At 48.4% G+C, this 18349-nt stretch overlaps 3 protein-coding genes across 3 annotated transcripts in view; 1 reads left to right on the top strand and 2 right to left on the bottom strand.

Moving 5' to 3' along the window:
- Positions 1 to 5742, top strand: part of LOC131267732 (uncharacterized) — a 44014-nt gene extending 38272 nt beyond the window's left edge. Inside the window, exons 3-8 of the mRNA XM_058270680.1 lie at positions 408 to 680; positions 732 to 2124; positions 3279 to 4333; positions 5236 to 5406; positions 5479 to 5596; positions 5681 to 5742. Of these exons, the coding sequence (XP_058126663.1) occupies positions 408 to 680; positions 732 to 2124; positions 3279 to 4333; positions 5236 to 5406; positions 5479 to 5596; positions 5681 to 5720 (3050 nt within the window). The 3' untranslated portion in view covers positions 5721 to 5742. The remainder of the gene's footprint in view (positions 1 to 407; positions 681 to 731; positions 2125 to 3278; positions 4334 to 5235; positions 5407 to 5478; positions 5597 to 5680) is intronic.
- A 74-nt stretch (positions 5743 to 5816) lies between these two features.
- LOC131272517 (tRNA pseudouridine(38/39) synthase) lies at positions 5817 to 8211 on the bottom strand. Its single transcript, XM_058274273.1, has 5 exons — positions 8095 to 8211; positions 7807 to 8029; positions 6911 to 7736; positions 6674 to 6825; positions 5817 to 6587 (listed from the first exon to the last, which is right to left on the bottom strand). The coding sequence occupies exons 1-5, from the start codon at positions 8161 to 8163 to the stop codon at positions 6457 to 6459; spliced, it is 1401 nt and encodes a 466-aa protein (XP_058130256.1). The 5' UTR covers positions 8164 to 8211; the 3' UTR covers positions 5817 to 6456.
- An 831-nt stretch (positions 8212 to 9042) lies between these two features.
- LOC131272631 (inactive rhomboid protein 1-like) lies at positions 9043 to 17300 on the bottom strand. The gene is made up of 8 exons (XM_058274446.1): positions 16795 to 17300; positions 14140 to 16456; positions 13848 to 14075; positions 13424 to 13762; positions 13005 to 13259; positions 12659 to 12916; positions 12107 to 12574; positions 9043 to 9498 (listed from the first exon to the last, which is right to left on the bottom strand). Exons 1-8 carry the CDS (start codon positions 17298 to 17300, stop codon positions 9400 to 9402), a joined length of 4470 nt encoding a protein of 1489 aa, XP_058130429.1. The 3' UTR covers positions 9043 to 9399.
- Positions 17301 to 18349: the final 1049 nt, after the last annotated feature.

Raw genomic sequence — 18349 nt, 5'->3', positions numbered from 1 at the left:
TAGCGTCGTTTTGAGGCATCGAGAAGATCTCTTTCCACTATTTTTTTTCTTTCTAATTTTTGTATTCAGGTTGGATAGATCGCATCGAGAAATCTGCCAGATCGCGTCGTTATGTCATGATAATTTCAATATTAAGGTTTCGTTGCCAACAAAATTTAAATAAGTTCAATAAAATCCCAACTATTCAAAAAATTTAAGAAAAATACAGTAAAAACACTACCAATTGAGCTCACTGAAAAACTTCCACAGGAGTCTAGTTTCCATTGTAATGTTTAATGATTAAAAAAAAACATGATGATTAACAAAACAGAGAAAAAACTAAATCTTTTACAAAAGTGCTATAAATGCTATTTTCCTTAAGGTATGAACTTTTTATTGAACGAAACTTTCCTATCTTTTCATTGCAGTGTTCACATGGGGTCGCAAGATGGGCAAAAAGTTCGATCTCCTTCGGCGCGGTAGCGACGCTAGCCACAAGCTAGCCTCCATACCGGGCAGCATAGCGTTGGTCACGGTCGCTCCACCGGTCGTTCCACCAACGTCATCGTCGACCGGTACGACGTCATCGATCATCGCGGCGTCCATCGCGTCCTCCTCCGAGCCGTGCATCAACACGTTGACGGGCGATGCCGGGGCTAAGAACCGGATCAAACCGGCCCTTCAGAAAGCATACCAAAGCAGTAGTAATTGTAGTAACAGTAGCAGCGGTGATGGTGGTGGAACACGAGCAGGAAATGGCGCGACAAATGCTAGCAATGGCGCCGACCCGCTGGTGAAGCTCAACACAGAACGATCGTCGGGGACGTTTCGGAATTTCTTCTACCGAATGGGCTCCACCGGAATGCTCAATCACAAATCGAGCCACTATCAGAAGCAGCAGTTCATTCAGCAGCAACACCAGCAGCAGCACCAGCAGCAGCAACAGCAGCAGCAGCATCACCAACAGCAGCAGCAGCATTTGCTCCAGCAAATGTCGCCATCGGTGGAGCACGGGAAGATGGACAACCAGCAGATACTGTACCGCAGCAGCTCCACCAGTCAGCTGAACAGCTCGTCATACGTCAAATGCGACGACCCAACCGACGGCATCAATCTTGCCAATGGGCACGCGAAGGGAACGGTCGGTAGCAACAGCTCTTCCCAGCTGCACCTAACTGGACTGAACGAGACCAACCAGCATAGAAACGCGTCCGGGGCGAGTACTCCAACGACCAACAACAATAAGTCGTCTAGCTGTGACGATATTGCGCGCGTTGGAACCAACCACCATCAGAACGTTGGCCAGCAGCAACAACATCAGCAGCAGCAGCAAGAATCAACATCGAAAAAGAACCACTTCCCGTACGCGTTCCTTCGCTCGAAGCTGTCGGTTCTGCCAGAAGAGAACGGTGGCTCGGTGATCAACTACAACCGCATGAAGGAGAACCTCCTGCGCACCGGCAACCGGGGATCGATCGTAAGCCTCCGGTCGGACCTGGACAGCGTCTCCATCACCGACTCGCAGCTGAACATCTCGACGGGCGAGAACGGCGAAGGCTTTCTGACCGGGACCGGTGACTCCAAGTCGATCGCGGCGAGCAGTGAAGTGGGCGTCATGTCCCGCAACAACTCCATCAAGACGCTCACCGACACCGAGCACAGCTTCGTGCTGAACTACCAGCGGCTTAGCAGCTGCCTGAGCAGCAACGAGTCCGGATACGATAGCGATGGACGCCACGCAGAGGACAAGATCGACGACAGCAGCAACATATCGCTGAATAGTAGCATTAGCTCCTCCAACCACCATCATCAGCATCAGCACCACCAGCAGCAACAACATTCGACGCAAGGGCAAGGGTCACGCGACATGGGTGACGCGTACGTGGACGCGATCCGCACCAAGGATCAGTCGTACGTTTTCGGCAGCCGGAGGCGGCTGTCCTCGTCCTCGTCGTCGGTCGTATCGGGCGCGAACTTCGACTGCGGCACCATCCGGCGGCGCTTCCGGCAGATCAAGCTGGTCAAGCAGCACGCTGACGACACGATCGGCATCGAGCTGACGCCGCAAACCATCGGGCTGGACGAGGGCGAGTGCGAGACGCGCTATCTGGTCACCGAGATCGACCCGGAAGGCATTGCTTACAAGTAAGTTTTGGTTCTAAACATGCTTCCGGCAACATCGAAGGCACAAAAGTGGATAAAACTAGCAAATCAGGCGGGTTTGGACGGGCTCTAGAAAAAGCTCTTTTTATCGAATGAAGATGATGCAATATAGCAGACCAAACTGATTTGCTAAAAGGTCGTTGATTGTCATCTTTTTCATTTAATTTCTTAACAAATTTAATGTGAATTACTTTTTTATACTACAATCAACCAGTTTTCGGGTGGATTCTGAGATAATTGTAGGTTGGATCAATTTTATCCAGCAATTCTTGTCCACTACTTTACATATTTGAGTCATTTAATGTTGCTTTCCTCTGAAATGGATCGATTTCACCTGAAACATTTGAATTTTGATTGAAATGTTTTTTTGTGAAATTAACACTGTTTTTGTAAATGTCAGATATAAGATAAAAATAGTTTGGTTATATTATTTTGGTACATCTTCAGAAACGAATTGATATCAGATAAACGAAGCAGATTAAAGTTGTTGATTTGTGTCGGATAAAATAAGTTTACCAACAAAACATAATGATTGGTTTGCACATCAGACAAAAACTTCACTACATACTTGTTGTTTTATCCGAGCAGTACGCACCGATAGAATCCGTTCTCGTTTTTCTAATTTTTAATTTATATTATTGTTTACTTGTTATAGATAGTTAACTCGCCGTATGTTCAAAAATATTTAAAAAATTACCTTTAACAGCTTTACAAGTATTTTTCGTTCAATATTTCAAAAAACAAAGCCAATCAGCGGGGCTGAACCTTTTGTAATAATTCGACTTGTGCGAAGCTGAGCGCTTATACTTAATGAGAATTGCGTTAAAGTTGCATTAGTTAACTAACGATTAATTAAAAATCACATTACGAAGTAATTTACACCTTCCAATTGGCGATCATTCCGGGTTAAAATTGAATGGAAAATATCTCATTACGTATTTCAAACGATTACCCCACTCCGAGTATCGCTCGGTTTCACCCAAAGACAACCGGCACGAAAATGGCATACAAAACGTGATTCACATGATATAAACGCATTGAATAACTCAACATGCGCTATCATTTCATCACAACTCATTTGAATTTTCCTAACACCTCGACGTCGTTTTTGTTTTTGTTTGGTTTCTGCCTTCCAGGGATGGCCGATTGCGCATCGGCGACGAGATTGTGAACGTAAACGGGCATCATTTACGTGGCTTGCAGTCTCCCAGCACTGTCCAGCGTATCCTATCGACATTTGTCAACAATGTCGTAGACCTTGTCATCGCACATGACGAGTTAACTACGTTCAACTCTGACGGCAATCGAAAGATCAAAATCGACTCCCGGCCGACGATCGGGCTGCTGGGTGCGACCGGTGGCGGCGGTGGTGGTGGTGGCGGTGGATCCGGTGCGATCTCGATCACTTCCGACGTGTCGTCGACCGGCTCGTCCGGGTCCTCGTCAACCTCGTCGTCGCCGAGAGCAGCACCCGGCAAGCCCACGGTAACGGCCAACGGAGTCGGCAACCCGGTACCGGTCTCCGGTCAACCCGCGAAACCGTTCCCCCTCACACCGATCTACGCCCCGTCGGACTATGTGCCGGTGTACGCGAACCGCATCTCGATCTCGAACACGATCTGCGACGACGAGAAGTGGCAGATGATCAGCAAACAGCGCGTAGAGGCACTGGCAAAGAACGGCTACTCGCAGATCTTGGGCTCGAAGCGGCTCATCAAGGATAGTGACGAAGAGATTGCGTCATCGGCGGACAAGGCGATCGATCCGAACGAGACGGGACTGTACTCGCTGTATCGGCCGGTGTCGCACGGTAGTATCAACCAGGCGATACGCCATCTAACGCATGGAGATGGCGGAGCTCCCACCGTGATGGTGCAGGTGATCTCCGACACGATCCGGCGGAATGTGCCCATCGGCGGAACGAAGGCGTACCGGGCGGCGAAGGCGTTGAAGAGCGAAGAAGACATCCCCCGATCGGTACAACGGATACGGCTCCAGTCGGACGGTGGTGACGGGATCGAAGGTGTGTCAGATGAGTGTCCATCGCTGGAAGGCAATCCACTGCAACGCTCGAAGACGGAGAACAACATTAGTGGTGCGCGGGACGAGTTGGACTGCTCGCTGGACGGTACCAAGTTCGAGGCGGGCGTGCGCATACTGATCAACGAGGAAGGATCGTCCTACATCGAGGGTAAGACCGATAAACTCCCAACCCCGGGTGGATAAAGTATGGTAGAATAATTTGATTGCCCGAATTCTTTATAACGGCCTTTATAACTTCGTCATTTTCTAAGATTTTTGGAATTCTAAATGGCTTTTATCAAGAATACTTGTTATCTTTACTTTGGAATTTTCGGTGATGCACCTTTCCCGCGTCATTCCGCTAGCTCAGTGCAAAACAAAAAAGGCCGCATTTTTTTCAACTTTTACATTTTCATAAAAATGTTAATTCAGAAAACATAATACGATAGAAGGGAAGTACATTAAGCGCAAAGAAAATGCATGAATCCACCTTTAAAACATTATTTAATGTTTTTACGATTACAAATGACGCTACAAATTGACCTTGAAGTCATGGAAATTGGCGTTACTTTCGTTTCTTGAGGTCCATTTATGGTGTCATTTTTTATCCTAAAAATAAGAAAATATATTTTCGCTGTACTTTTATGTTTGCTTTCTAACGCATTCTTATTAACTGGGTTAATATATTTTTCTTTGTAAAATATAAAAAATTACCCTTTTTCCTTAACGCCAAGCTAACAAAGTAATCAAGTGGTATATCGAAAAAAAACCAGAAACGCTAACAGATACACTAAAACAAATACACTAAAAAGTAGCCATTTGGGGATTCGACAAAAACAATTACGAAGTCATACCGTTTGTAAAAGAGCAGTTAAAAAATGACCACTAAAACTCATTCGGGCCAGGCAAATTTGGTTCTCGAAACTGGTTTAACAGAAAAATCGATAAGCATTATTTGTTTTGAAAAAATATTCAGCCGTTTTCGAAATATTTAAAACGGAAATTTCCCAGCGATCAAAATGACTGTTGTTTGAGTTCCAGTATTAATAATCGTTTTTCTCCTTTGGACAGGAATACACAAGTGTACCTACCTGACCGTCACCTTCTACAAGGGAGCCGGCATGAAGTCGCTCGGTTTCAGCATAGTCGGTGGTCGAGACTCGCCACGTGGCAACATGGGTATCTACGTGAAGACGGTCTTTCCGAGCGGACAAGCCGCTCTGGATGGGACGTTATTGGCGGGTAGGTTCCTTAAACGACTCGTTTCGTTCAATTCAAAGCATTGTTACTAATATTGTCCATTCCTTCGTGTAGGAGATGAAATACTGTCAATCAATGACGTCGCCGTGCAGGGTATGAGCCACTGCGAGACGATCGCACTGTTCAAGAACGTCAAGGAAGGACCGGTGGTGCTGAAGCTAGCCAGAAGAAGGTACGGTACCGGTATTCACCAAACCTCTTTTGCGAGGAGTTTTTCCGAATCAAACAAATAATTTTACATCGTTTCCTCTTGCAGATACCATCGCGCCAAGTCCGTGGACAACCTACCGAACTGAGTGTCAAGTGAACGATTTCAACACACCCCCTTCATTTATGCGCGACTTCGAAGGCACACGATCACGAAGATCACGAAACACACAATCGACGGCATAATTATTATTTATTCTACCCACGTCTATCCTCCGGCCTGGGTTGGGGACACGTCAATTCTAGTCACCTGTTTCTGTATAGTTTTCTGCAAACATGCGCGCGCACGACACGCACGCACGCACGCCCGGGGTTTTAGATGAACCGAAACCCTACGAGACTTTAGATTTCAACAGCCCTTCTGGTGCTCCATCCCGTTTGTCCCGTGTTTATGCATCAAATCAGCAAGCGAACGCGGCCGGAATCATCGGCGATACAAGAGATCGGGCACACGCAACCGCATACTAATGGCAATGTACGCTACTTGTTGCCACTTGACATTAAACTCACTTGCGCGCGAACCGGATGGTTCGGTTAACGGCACGGATCGGATCTTCTAGTGTAAGAAATTGACAAACATTTAGGTTAAGGGCTTTTCTTTTCTCTCTCCATCCTTCCTTCTTTAGCACATTGTTCTCCTCTCTCTCTCTGTTCTTGTACAAATCGTAAATGATATCCCAAAAATAAAATGAGATAAAACATTCGTAAGGAAAACGCTAGTTTTACTGTTTTTTTTCTCTCCGTTTCATCCTATATTCCCGGCACGGTACTCACAATCCCACCGATCTACAAAAAGGCCGCCATCGAATATGGTTTTTTCCCGTGTTACGTGCTGCAGGCGGTCTGCGTTGAGGGGACGCTTCCGTCCGTGCGGGCCGTATCGGACTCGATTGGTTTAGCGCTAACCTCAATGCGTCGCTTCTTGGAATAATGTTCGATGCGATTCTCCAAGCTCTCTTTGCGACCAAAAAGAAAAATAAAAGAATGGAAATTAGCTAGCTTATAAAAGATAAACATGGTTCCTTATAGTATAGCATCTTACCACATCGCTGTCGCTGGAGTAAAGGGCAGTACTCTCTGCTTCTTACGCCTTGTGTCAGTGAGTCAGCCTGATTACATAAGGAACGGCCGACTCCAAAGTTCTCCTGGAATACACCCTGCAATGTGGCCAACATTTCACGAATCATCGTAGTCCTAACCAGAGGAAAAAAAATGAGATTTTAGATTTTTGAATCGGCAAAAACAACATCTATCATGTCTTTCGCTATACTATCATTACTTTACGCTATGCTTCGTCCATAGGGTTTGTAGATCCGAAATAGTACGCCATAGATTGTCCTCTTGGTAAATCCACGGTCGTAACTCGCTTTCGTCGTCTGTTTTACCCTCGTTAGGTTCACCACTTTTCTCGTTGAACTGACATTCGTACAAATTCAGGGGAACATCGCTGGCCATGCTGTACTGAGGCTTGCAGGGGTTTTTCTCAACGTCCAGCAGTTCCTGCACGATCGCTGGATTCTCTTTTCCCTGGCCAACTAGCAATAATACAGCCATAATGCAACGCACTTGATGCCAGAGGAAGGCTTTGCCCCGAAGTTGTAGGTACATCATGTCGTAGCTCCGATCGTCCGTAGTGTCCGCTTGCGATGGTCGGATGCAGATTTCCTCGATGCTTCGTACAAAATTCACCACCCCATTTCCAACGTCCATTTTGCACAAATTCCTAAAATCGTGTGAGCCCAACATGTGCCCGGCTGCTTCCTCCATCGCGGTTATGTTCAGGTCCCCCCGGGGAAAGAAGTAGCGGTACGTGCGCGAACGACAGTCAAACCGAGCACTATAGCTAGTGTTCACCATGGGCATCCAGGCGAGACACCGGATCTCTTCCGGCAGCACACGGTTCAACATTGCACAGTAATCGAGCTCAGCAGCTACGTTCTCCTCGAGCAGCTGCTCCTTGGGGGGAAACTTGGAGCGTACGTCCAGGCTGATTACCTGATGGAAGGCGCTAACGCCTTTATCTGTACGACCGCATCGATTGTAGTTCGAGGTTTCTCGGCTTTCGATCAGACAAACTTTTTTCAGCGCAGTAAAAACATGATACTCTGCGGTTGAGATAGCATAAATAACATCAGAACAGTTCGTATCGAGAAATAAAAGCTTTTTTTAACCTACCAATCGTATCGAGGGAATCTTCTTGTGCTGCAAAGCCCTGATAATCCCACCCGAGGTAGTAAAATCGTAGAAGAATGTGGCGTTTGAAGCACTTGCTGAAATCGAAAGGGCGCTTCTTCGAGACCTTGCCATCGGCACCCTTCACCGTTGTTAGGTTTTTCTGCACGATGCACTTAAGCTGCTTGTTGTGCGCTTCCAGTTGTTGAATTTTTTCCACCAACTCCTGCAAATATACTTGTCTTAAGTCTTCTCTACACTCAAACAATTCTTGTTCGGAAACAGGCTTACCTCTTTTGAAAGTGATTGTAATTGTTCAGTTGTTGATAAGTTCACTTTCTTTTTCACTTTTACGTCCATCGTTTCTGTAAACGAAAACTATAAATATAAAGCCGGTCAGTTTTGTTCTATGATAAACCAAAACAACAACAAACTAGAGTTGGGAATTCCAACGTGCTTCTGACAGCAGCTCCTAATGCGGTCCTACTTTTGAAAAGCGCCAGCTCTTTTGGAACTAAGTTAATACTGGAATTCCATATCCCAACGAGCAAAGGAAATGTAAAGCACCGGTGAATTAGTGGCTCAATTACCAACCCATTATACCCTTATTAGACGAGGAATATTTCTGTCCGTCGATTTTGGAAGATCGGGCACGACCGTTTCCGATTTTTTTCGAATAGAATTTTTATGTCAATGTGGCGATTTGTTTACTTTTTGCTCGGTTGTTGTTTGCAACAGATTTTGTTCGTTACTCTAGGTTGAACAATACGCTAAATTCAAACATGAAAATGATCAATTTACTGCAAAATCCATTTTGTGGAACTTTGCGTTACTACACGAGCGGACAGAATTTTTATGCCAAAAGCCTATTTTGGCAGTAAAATTCTAGGCAAAAATGACAGTAAAAGCTCTCGTCTAATAAGTGTATTAAGACTCCATCAAGGGGTTATACACCTACCATATGAAAGACCTATTCATCTATGTCAGGGGTCTCCAAACTTTTTTTAACGCGGGCCGCATTGGGTGGAATATGGCGTTAGGCCACATTTACCCAAGGAGGAGAGGGTCTCGCGGGCCGCATGCGGCTAAATAAGCTAAAATCATGCAACACTTTTCCGTGTAAGATAACTTCAGTCAGATGATTACTTTAAAATTACCCATGTCCTATCAGAACCAGCAGCCTCAAATGGTGGATGGTTTCTTTCGTCAAAAAAGTCTTAAAGCATTGTATGGAAATGAAACACCATGCGTTCTTCATTATATATTTCATTCAATTTTCGTATTTTTTTTTGCGATTTTCCATGCGCTCATCCTTAGCGTTTCCTTTCCAGCGTTCCACTGACACGTGTAGACGATTTTGCCCTGTTTCCGCAGACGATTTGCCTAAAGTTTTGGTAATGATTTTTTTTTTTTGTTCGTTTGGTTTTTCTCCTTCGAGTTTTACTATGTCCTGCATCTGTTCACATTTTTCACGTAGTATATGGGGTATATCGGTATATATTCGTTATCGAGTAACGGTACAATAATTGTGATAGGGATGAATAATACAGAAATCAATTGCATTGATGTGGTAACCGAGCATAAAATACATCGACGTCATGCGTTCGGACGCGGATTGCACTGTCCCTTCTCACATATAGCTACCATCTTATAACTATGAATATTGGATTTAGCGTTAAGATTACCGTTACTATTTATATTATTGTATTTGGGATTAATGGCTTTTATCGTGCCGCCCGACATGCTAATAGCACCTCCGCCGCCGCCGCCACCCCCACCTCCTCCGTTACCACCGTATCGATTTCCACTACCTCCCCCGGTACCCCCTGCTCCTCCACCTCCGCCTCGATCATACTCCTTGATCCGGCCGCCCCCGCCACCTACATCTCCCCCACCAACACCGTGCCTACCACCATCGCTGCCCGGCAGTGCCGAACCACCGTCCGGGTGCTTACCGTTAAAGTAGTTAAAGGTATCGTACGGATTGAAGTGATCGTGCATACCATTGTTGTCGTTAATGCTAGCGATTTGATTACCGTCGAGAAAGTTGAGCGAGAAGATGGTCGGAAACAGATAGAACACCAGAAATATGAACGCGTACATCACGAAGTGCAACACGAAGCAGGTCCACACTAGTTTTATCTGGACGAGAAAACAGAGGAAAGGGCACTTATTAGTACACAGGTGGTTCCGAAACCAGAGTACGGTCCCACGTTCCGATCTTACCTTGCCTTTCCTACTGTACTTGGTAAAGCTGAGGTATGGGGTAAGAGCTAGGGTAAACGTGGTGCCAAAGAGTAGTCCCGATATCAGTCCGGTAAAGTTCTGCTGCCACGGTAGCGTCCCCATGCCGAAGAGCAGGCAGCCGAGGAAGAGCATCTTCAGCATGGCGTACTGTGGCTTCTTCAGGTTTCGCCAGTGGCACAGGATGAGTAGTACGAGTAGCGATGACAAGGTACCCGCCAACGATGGTAGCGGACCAACCTGAAGAAGACAAGAGCAACGGAACGGTACGATTTAAGCTTGTTGTTCCATACGCTAGGGAGGCTATTCGCAATGTAGAATGCCAAACCTCGGCCTTGTAGGGTACGAAAATGGCACTGGTAAGGTTGCCAACGATGCCCGATCCAATGTAGACTATCGCCGTCCGCAGGGATCCCAACAAACGCTCCAGATCCGCAAGGAGAATGTGTTGAAAGGCAACAGTGATTATGAGATGAACGATACCGGCGTGGATGTAGAGCGACGTGAATAGCCGGTAGAACTGATCGGGCAGGTCGGTGACGATGAATGGAAACATACCGCACACATCGTTCAAGCAGGAAACCTATTGGAAGAAGGTGGAACGAATAAGATTGGATTGAAGTACGAAAACATTTCCCTATCATACTTTTCGGAGATTCCAAGAGTGTTTATAAGGCACTTTAACTCTTCTCTGAGACTATGAAATCGTTTCGATTTTACAGTTGGAAATTCTCCGCACCAACTTACCTGTGAACACAAGGAAGCTTCGTCGTGAAAGTAACCCCGAACGAAGTCACAGTACTCGCGGGTTGTGATGCGGCACTCGCCCGAGATGCCCATGCAGCACGGATGGCCGATCACCTCGCAGACCATATGCTCGGCCGTGTGGTCCTTGAAGCGGAATCGTTGGGTGAACTGATTGTTCTTCCGACAGATAGGCCACTTGGTGATGTCGTCCGGCCACTCGTGCGGTGCCACCGAGGCAGGTGCATCGCAGTACTTCGGATCGAGTCCGCAGACACTGCCGGAGATGCGCCCGCCCGGTCCAGAGTCACCGGGGGACCATTTTTTCCACGTCGAAATGGTCTGAAGCGTGATGGAGTTGCGAAAGAAGAAAGATTCATATAAGTTTGTTAGGGATATAGCCACCGAAAAACCTGATTTGAATTACCGTAGGCCATAAACCACGTACGGAACAGTCCGCCTGGGAACTCTGAACGCAACCGGAGTCATCGTTTCGGATGCAGCAGCCTATTTTGGCAGTAAAATTCTAGGCAAAAATGACAGTAAAAGCTCTCGTCTAATAAGTGTATTAAGACTCCATCAAGGGGTTATACACCTACCATATGAAAGACCTATTCATCTATGTCAGGGGTCTCCAAACTTTTTTTAACGCGGGCCGCATTGGGTGGAATATGGCGTTAGGCCACATTTACCCAAGGAGGAGAGGGTCTCGCGGGCCGCATGCGGCTAAATAAGCTAAAATCATGCAACACTTTTCCGTGTAAGATAACTTCAGTCAGATGATTACTTTAAAATTACCCATGTCCTATCAGAACCAGCAGCCTCAAATGGTGGATGGTTTCTTTCGTCAAAAAAGTCTTAAAGCATTGTATGGAAATGAAACACCATGCGTTCTTCATTATATATTTCATTCAATTTTCGTATTTTTTTTTGCGATTTTCCATGCGCTCATCCTTAGCGTTTCCTTTCCAGCGTTCCACTGACACGTGTAGACGATTTTGCCCTGTTTCCGCAGACGATTTGCCTAAAGTTTTGGTAATGATTTTTTTTTTTTGTTCGTTTGGTTTTTCTCCTTCGAGTTTTACTATGTCCTGCATCTGTTCACATTTTTCACGTAGTATATGGGGTATATCGGTATATATTCGTTATCGAGTAACGGTACAATAATTGTGATAGGGATGAATAATACAGAAATCAATTGCATTGATGTGGTAACCGAGCATAAAATACATCGACGTCATGCGTTCGGACGCGGATTGCACTGTCCCTTCTCACATATAGCTACCATCTTATAACTATGAATATTGGATTTAGCGTTAAGATTACCGTTACTATTTATATTATTGTATTTGGGATTAATGGCTTTTATCGTGCCGCCCGACATGCTAATAGCACCTCCGCCGCCGCCGCCACCCCCACCTCCTCCGTTACCACCGTATCGATTTCCACTACCTCCCCCGGTACCCCCTGCTCCTCCACCTCCGCCTCGATCATACTCCTTGATCCGGCCGCCCCCGCCACCTACATCTCCCCCACCAACACCGTGCCTACCACCATCGCTGCCCGGCAGTGCCGAACCACCGTCCGGGTGCTTACCGTTAAAGTAGTTAAAGGTATCGTACGGATTGAAGTGATCGTGCATACCATTGTTGTCGTTAATGCTAGCGATTTGATTACCGTCGAGAAAGTTGAGCGAGAAGATGGTCGGAAACAGATAGAACACCAGAAATATGAACGCGTACATCACGAAGTGCAACACGAAGCAGGTCCACACTAGTTTTATCTGGACGAGAAAACAGAGGAAAGGGCACTTATTAGTACACAGGTGGTTCCGAAACCAGAGTACGGTCCCACGTTCCGATCTTACCTTGCCTTTCCTACTGTACTTGGTAAAGCTGAGGTATGGGGTAAGAGCTAGGGTAAACGTGGTGCCAAAGAGTAGTCCCGATATCAGTCCGGTAAAGTTCTGCTGCCACGGTAGCGTCCCCATGCCGAAGAGCAGGCAGCCGAGGAAGAGCATCTTCAGCATGGCGTACTGTGGCTTCTTCAGGTTTCGCCAGTGGCACAGGATGAGTAGTACGAGTAGCGATGACAAGGTACCCGCCAACGATGGTAGCGGACCAACCTGAAGAAGACAAGAGCAACGGAACGGTACGATTTAAGCTTGTTGTTCCATACGCTAGGGAGGCTATTCGCAATGTAGAATGCCAAACCTCGGCCTTGTAGGGTACGAAAATGGCACTGGTAAGGTTGCCAACGATGCCCGATCCAATGTAGACTATCGCCGTCCGCAGGGATCCCAACAAACGCTCCAGATCCGCAAGGAGAATGTGTTGAAAGGCAACAGTGATTATGAGATGAACGATACCGGCGTGGATGTAGAGCGACGTGAATAGCCGGTAGAACTGATCGGGCAGGTCGGTGACGATGAATGGAAACATACCGCACACATCGTTCAAGCAGGAAACCTATTGGAAGAAGGTGGAACGAATAAGATTGGATTGAAGTACGAAAACATTTCCCTATCATACTTTTCGGAGATTCCAAGAGTGTTTATAAGGCACTTTAACTCTTCTCTGAGACTATGAAATCGTTTCGATTTTACAGTTGGAAATTCTCCGCACCAACTTACCTGTGAACACAAGGAAGCTTCGTCGTGAAAGTAACCCCGAACGAAGTCACAGTACTCGCGGGTTGTGATGCGGCACTCGCCCGAGATGCCCATGCAGCACGGATGGCCGATCACCTCGCAGACCATATGCTCGGCCGTGTGGTCCTTGAAGCGGAATCGTTGGGTGAACTGATTGTTCTTCCGACAGATAGGCCACTTGGTGATGTCGTCCGGCCACTCGTGCGGTGCCACCGAGGCAGGTGCATCGCAGTACTTCGGATCGAGTCCGCAGACACTGCCGGAGATGCGCCCGCCCGGTCCAGAGTCACCGGGGGACCATTTTTTCCACGTCGAAATGGTCTGAAGCGTGATGGAGTTGCGAAAGAAGAAAGATTCATATAAGTTTGTTAGGGATATAGCCACCGAAAAACCTGATTTGAATTACCGTAGGCCATAAACCACGTACGGAACAGTCCGCCTGGGAACTCTGAACGCAACCGGAGTCATCGTTTCGGATGCAGCAGGCCGTTTCACGCTCTTGTTTACGCGTTTTCGCTATCTGATCCATAATCCTTGCGTCTCGTCGCATGCACGGGCCATACTTGGACCCCAGATGCACCAGATCGTCACGTCTTGGTCCTATCCAGATATTTCGCTGCTCATAATGTTGAACCTAACGTAAAGAAGACATGCATTAGCAAAAGCAAGGTGCGTTATAGAACTCGCCACAGACTAACCGTTTGTAAGCTCAAGCTGGTGACCAACACCTGGCTGCTTTTCTGTTCATTTCCTATACCGATTGGACCTACACCGTAGCACAACAGGGTCAACAGCAGTACCAATATCTGCGTTGTATTCACCCAGTACGTAAAGAACGGTCTATAGTCGTACCGTTCGTCGAGTGCATTTGGACGCAACAGTTTAATACAATGTCGCGGTGGCCGACGGGAGTTATCGAGCACACTTTCCAGGATCGACCCGGGGATTCGCTGCCCGTAGAAGAACTGGAACATTGCGTGACGTCCCCGGCCAGCTACACCATCTCGGTCCTGCAGTTGAAGGTGTAGTAGCTGCTGTTCGGCAGTTCGTGTCCTCCACCCACCGTTACTGACCATCGCCCGGTCCGTCTCGAGCATGTAAATCTGATGTGAATTGTCGATGCCTCCCAGGTCCTGCTCCGGCTGTTGCTGTTGCATCTGTTGCTGCTGTTGGCCCGGCTGCTGCTGACCGGGACCCGTTCCCAGTATGTCAAAGAACATCTCGTCCTCCTGCACCGGTGTCAGCCCATCGTAGATATCGTTGTCATCGTTGTTGAGGGCAACATGGGCCGGGGCGAAGCTACGGGACCACTGCTTCTGCCGCCGTGGCACACGATTGCGTAAACTCTGCACCACAAACACCAACCCGTTGGCCATCATGCGCGAGACGGACGGCTTCCGTTCGACCAAGTGCTCCTCGGAACCATCATGCCGATAGTAGGGGTTGAATCGCTGACGCCGGTTCTGCTCCGTTTCGGGCTCATCCTGGCTTTGTGCCGGTAACACATCCGGTCGATCGCTGTGCGTGAGATGATCATGCGGAATGTCGGCATGTGGTTCGTTCGGACGGGCGACGGCAGGTAGTTCGTCCTTGAGCGATCCGAAGCGACGAACCGCGAACCGCTTCTGTCGATCTTCCCACTTTTGCTGCTCGTACTCTTCGTTCATCTGATCGACGCCGAAGAACTGGGATGTGCTGCGTCGTAGATACTCCTTGAGACGCTGCTTGTGGGACAGTCGTTGCTGACGTATCGCCTGAACATTGCGCTGCAGCGTCGAGGGTGTCGAGTCTGGCTGTAGTCTTGGGAGGTGCATATGCTGCAACTGTTGTTGTTGTTGTTGCTGCTGCTGCTGCTGTTGTTGCTGTTGAGCCTGATGCTGCACCTGCTGTTGAGCCTGCTGTTGAGCTTGTTGTTGAGCGTGTTGCATTTGCAGCTGCTGCTGCTGTTGCTGTTGCTGATGCTGGGCATGTTGCTGTTGTAGTTGCTGCAGCTGCTGATACAATGGTTGCTGCTGGATCTGCTGATGCGCTTGGATGTGTTGCTGATGTTGGTATTGGATGATGATCGATGGATTACTGCAGGAGCTGTTAAGCGTATGTGACTGAGCAATGATAAGCGACTGCTGTCCATTTCGACCGTCGTCGCCCGGAGTTGCCAGTGTGTAGTGTTGCTGCGGTTGCTGCTGCTGCTGATGATGATGCTGATGATGATGATGGTGATGATGATGGTGGGTATATGACGCGTGTGACACAAGTGACGGTGGGCTGAGAGGTGACTGGCGTTCCATGTCCGACATCGACACGGAGGAAATCGACAGTGGCTGAGGGCTAATGGGCCCTCCGGATGTTTGTGTGGTCTGGTGGACACCGGTAGCCTGGCGCAAGCTGTTGCACTGATAGCATTGTTCCTCGTCCGATGATACCTGCTGGCCGAGGACCATCGGTTCGCTCATGATGCTAACTGGAGTGGTCGCGCGTAACATGGTGTACTCCGGTTGTAACGATTGACGTCCGAGGGTGCCCGTCGTTTGCCCGGAGAAGGTGCAGATCGGCTGCTGCTGACACTTTGCCCCGGTGACAGGGCGTGCCCGGGGCGGTGTGGCGTAATGGTCTGTGGTGTCAACATCCCCCATCATTCCAACGCCTCCGTCCGGCTTCGTCTTCAACCGGTACGGCTGAAGCGTTTTGAGCAACGCCGGTCCAGAGGACGCACTCGTCTGTGAGTGGTTGATGATGTTGATCCCTCCGCCGGATGCCATCAGACCGGCCATCAGGGTGGGCCCGAGCGGGGTCGGCTCGTGCTGGAAGCTCTCCGGTGGCGGCGGCGTCGGGATGTACCGTTTCACCGGGGTATGCACGGTCGATGTGAGATAGTTGTAACTCTCGGACGTCGTCAGAAGGGGCGCATTGCTCATCAGATAGTTCCCGAACTGGTCTACCTTCGACGGGGCAGTTTGCTGTGGAGGTGCCGACGCAGGCGGGTCGCGAAAACGCTCCGGAACAGGATATCGGGTCCTACAAAAGGTAAGAAAAAGAATGGGTAGATTGAATCTGTCATTTTCATGATTTATCAAGAGTGCCTTGGAAATATTCCATAGTCTAATTCGAACTTTACCAAGACCCCTTTAAAAACAGAGTTACTACCAAAGAATTTTATTGAAGAATTGAGGATAATCCACAATGATTCCACAGTTTAACATTATTTATTTAATGTTTTGTCTATTTGTCGTATTCTCCAATCGAGTGTTAGGAATTGGGTCTTTAATTACAAACCATTGGTATTGGAGTACCAAACATATCCAGATTACTTTTCTTGATTCCGTATATGATTCTTGATGTCCTTTTGAACTAACCTGGATCCCGGCGACATAGATCGATGGTGTGGTCCATTGCGCGCCTCCGGATACATGATGGAGTTGGGAGCGGAGCTGGTCGAGTAGCGATCACTGGCGGAAGAGACGGCATGACCGTTGGAGACCGTCGAGGCGGACGCCGGAGAGATGCAGCAAGGTCGCAAGGGTGTCTCCTCACCCGGTCCGTACCGGTCCGTTACGGAGGACACGGAGGACGAGGATGAGGCGGGCAGTGTGGGTGGATGGGATGACAGTGATGGCGGTGGCGGCAATGTCAGTGTACCCTGCCCGGCCACATACGCCGTCAGGCGGGATCCCAGGTTCGAGTAGGACGATTCGCTGAAGCGCGAGGGCGAAGACGTGGCACCCCCGGTCTGCACCACGCCCGCTCCACCGCTCGGTCCGGACCCGTCGCACAGTCCATCGTCGTAGTTGATAGTGGAGGTGACGCTGAACTGCTGCTGGTAGTGCTGATGGCCAAACGAAGACCGCCGGCTACGGCTCATACCTTCCGTGTGTGAAACTTGCACCAACCGAGTGCATCAATTCCGATCAACAACACAGGGGGACGCTCAACTGATGCCTCTCGATTCGACCAAGTGCAACTCCTCCCTTCCTGCTCGTGCAGTTTTGATAACCTGCTAATACGACCTAACTTGAGGCGAGGGTTTCGACAAAATAGAACTAGAGGTCGATTGAAACTACGAGGATACGCTTCGGTTTCTTTTTCTTTTCCCTAACAACGCGTCTTGCTTTCTTCTATTTGACTAAAAGCAGGCGACCAACTCATGCGCCCATAGGGGTTTCAAGCGCAATGCAAGCGACGACAAAAATCGATCCTTCAAGGTACGGCGCGGTTGTTTTTCTCCTCCCGAATTGTGCTAGCCTACTACGATTCACCCTTCCTTACTCGTAACGTTCCGGATTGAGATCAGGATTCAATTTGACTAACATAAAAATTGCACTAAACACCATCCGTGACCACTAGCCAGCAGTTAGCAGAGGCAGCAGCTGTAGACTCGCATGTTCCGCCATCCTTACCGAACGTAGTGAGTGTGAGCGAGTGTGATGCCCTTGCGTTTCCAAACCTCGATTGTCCTCCACAACGAATGGCTCCGATGGCTACTTCGATTTTCCACTGTACAGTTTCTGAGCATCGAGGCAGTGCTTGGGATTACTGTTATCCAAAATGGCTAAGCTTGCTAAAATAAACACACCCCGGAATGTCGTACGGTCCCAATGGCTGCACGGAGCCATGGAGGAGTAGGTACGGACGCACGCACGAACGCACGCACGGTCGCCCACGGAGGCTGGCTGGTGACGGAACCCATCAATCCTCGCACCAGCAGGAAACTGCCACCGATGTCCTCGTCGTAATCCATATCCGTCGGTGCTGGAGCGTTCCCCACATCATTGACGGGGTGTCGAGCAGACCTAGAACTTGACTCCGCAGTTGGCAACAAACAATTGCACCGCACCGAACCGAAACTGGGCTGCTTTCGCCTTGAAAACTCGCCTGCCCACACGCTTCCCCGTGTGTGTGTTTTTGCGGTAG

The sequence above is a fragment of the Anopheles coustani genome, chromosome 3 (assembly GCF_943734705.1).
Source record: "Anopheles coustani chromosome 3, idAnoCousDA_361_x.2, whole genome shotgun sequence".
In the NCBI taxonomy this organism is placed as follows: domain Eukaryota; kingdom Metazoa; phylum Arthropoda; class Insecta; order Diptera; family Culicidae; genus Anopheles; species Anopheles coustani.
This window is presented reverse-complemented; position numbering and strand designations above follow the sequence as displayed.

Coding starts and splice junctions, on each gene's coding strand:
- LOC131272631 (XM_058274446.1), bottom strand. CDS start 17,300: ATGAGCCGTAGCCGGCGGTCTTCGTTTGGCCATCAGCACTACCAGCAG. Junction 16,457..16,794: donor TCTATGTCGCCGGGATCCAG/GTTAGTTCAAAA, acceptor TACCTTTTGTAG/GACCCGATATCCTGTTCCGG. Junction 9,499..12,106: donor ATAGTAACGGTAATCTTAAC/GCTAAATCCAAT, acceptor TACAATAATATA/AATAGTAACGGTAATCTTAA.
- LOC131272517 (XM_058274273.1), bottom strand. CDS start 8,163: ATGGACGTAAAAGTGAAAAAGAAAGTGAACTTATCAACAACTGAACAA. Junction 8,030..8,094: donor TACAATCACTTTCAAAAGAG/GTAAGCCTGTTT, acceptor GTATATTTGCAG/GAGTTGGTGGAAAAAATTCA. Junction 6,588..6,673: donor ACTCCAGCGACAGCGATGTG/GTAAGATGCTAT, acceptor TTGGTCGCAAAG/AGAGCTTGGAGAATCGCATC.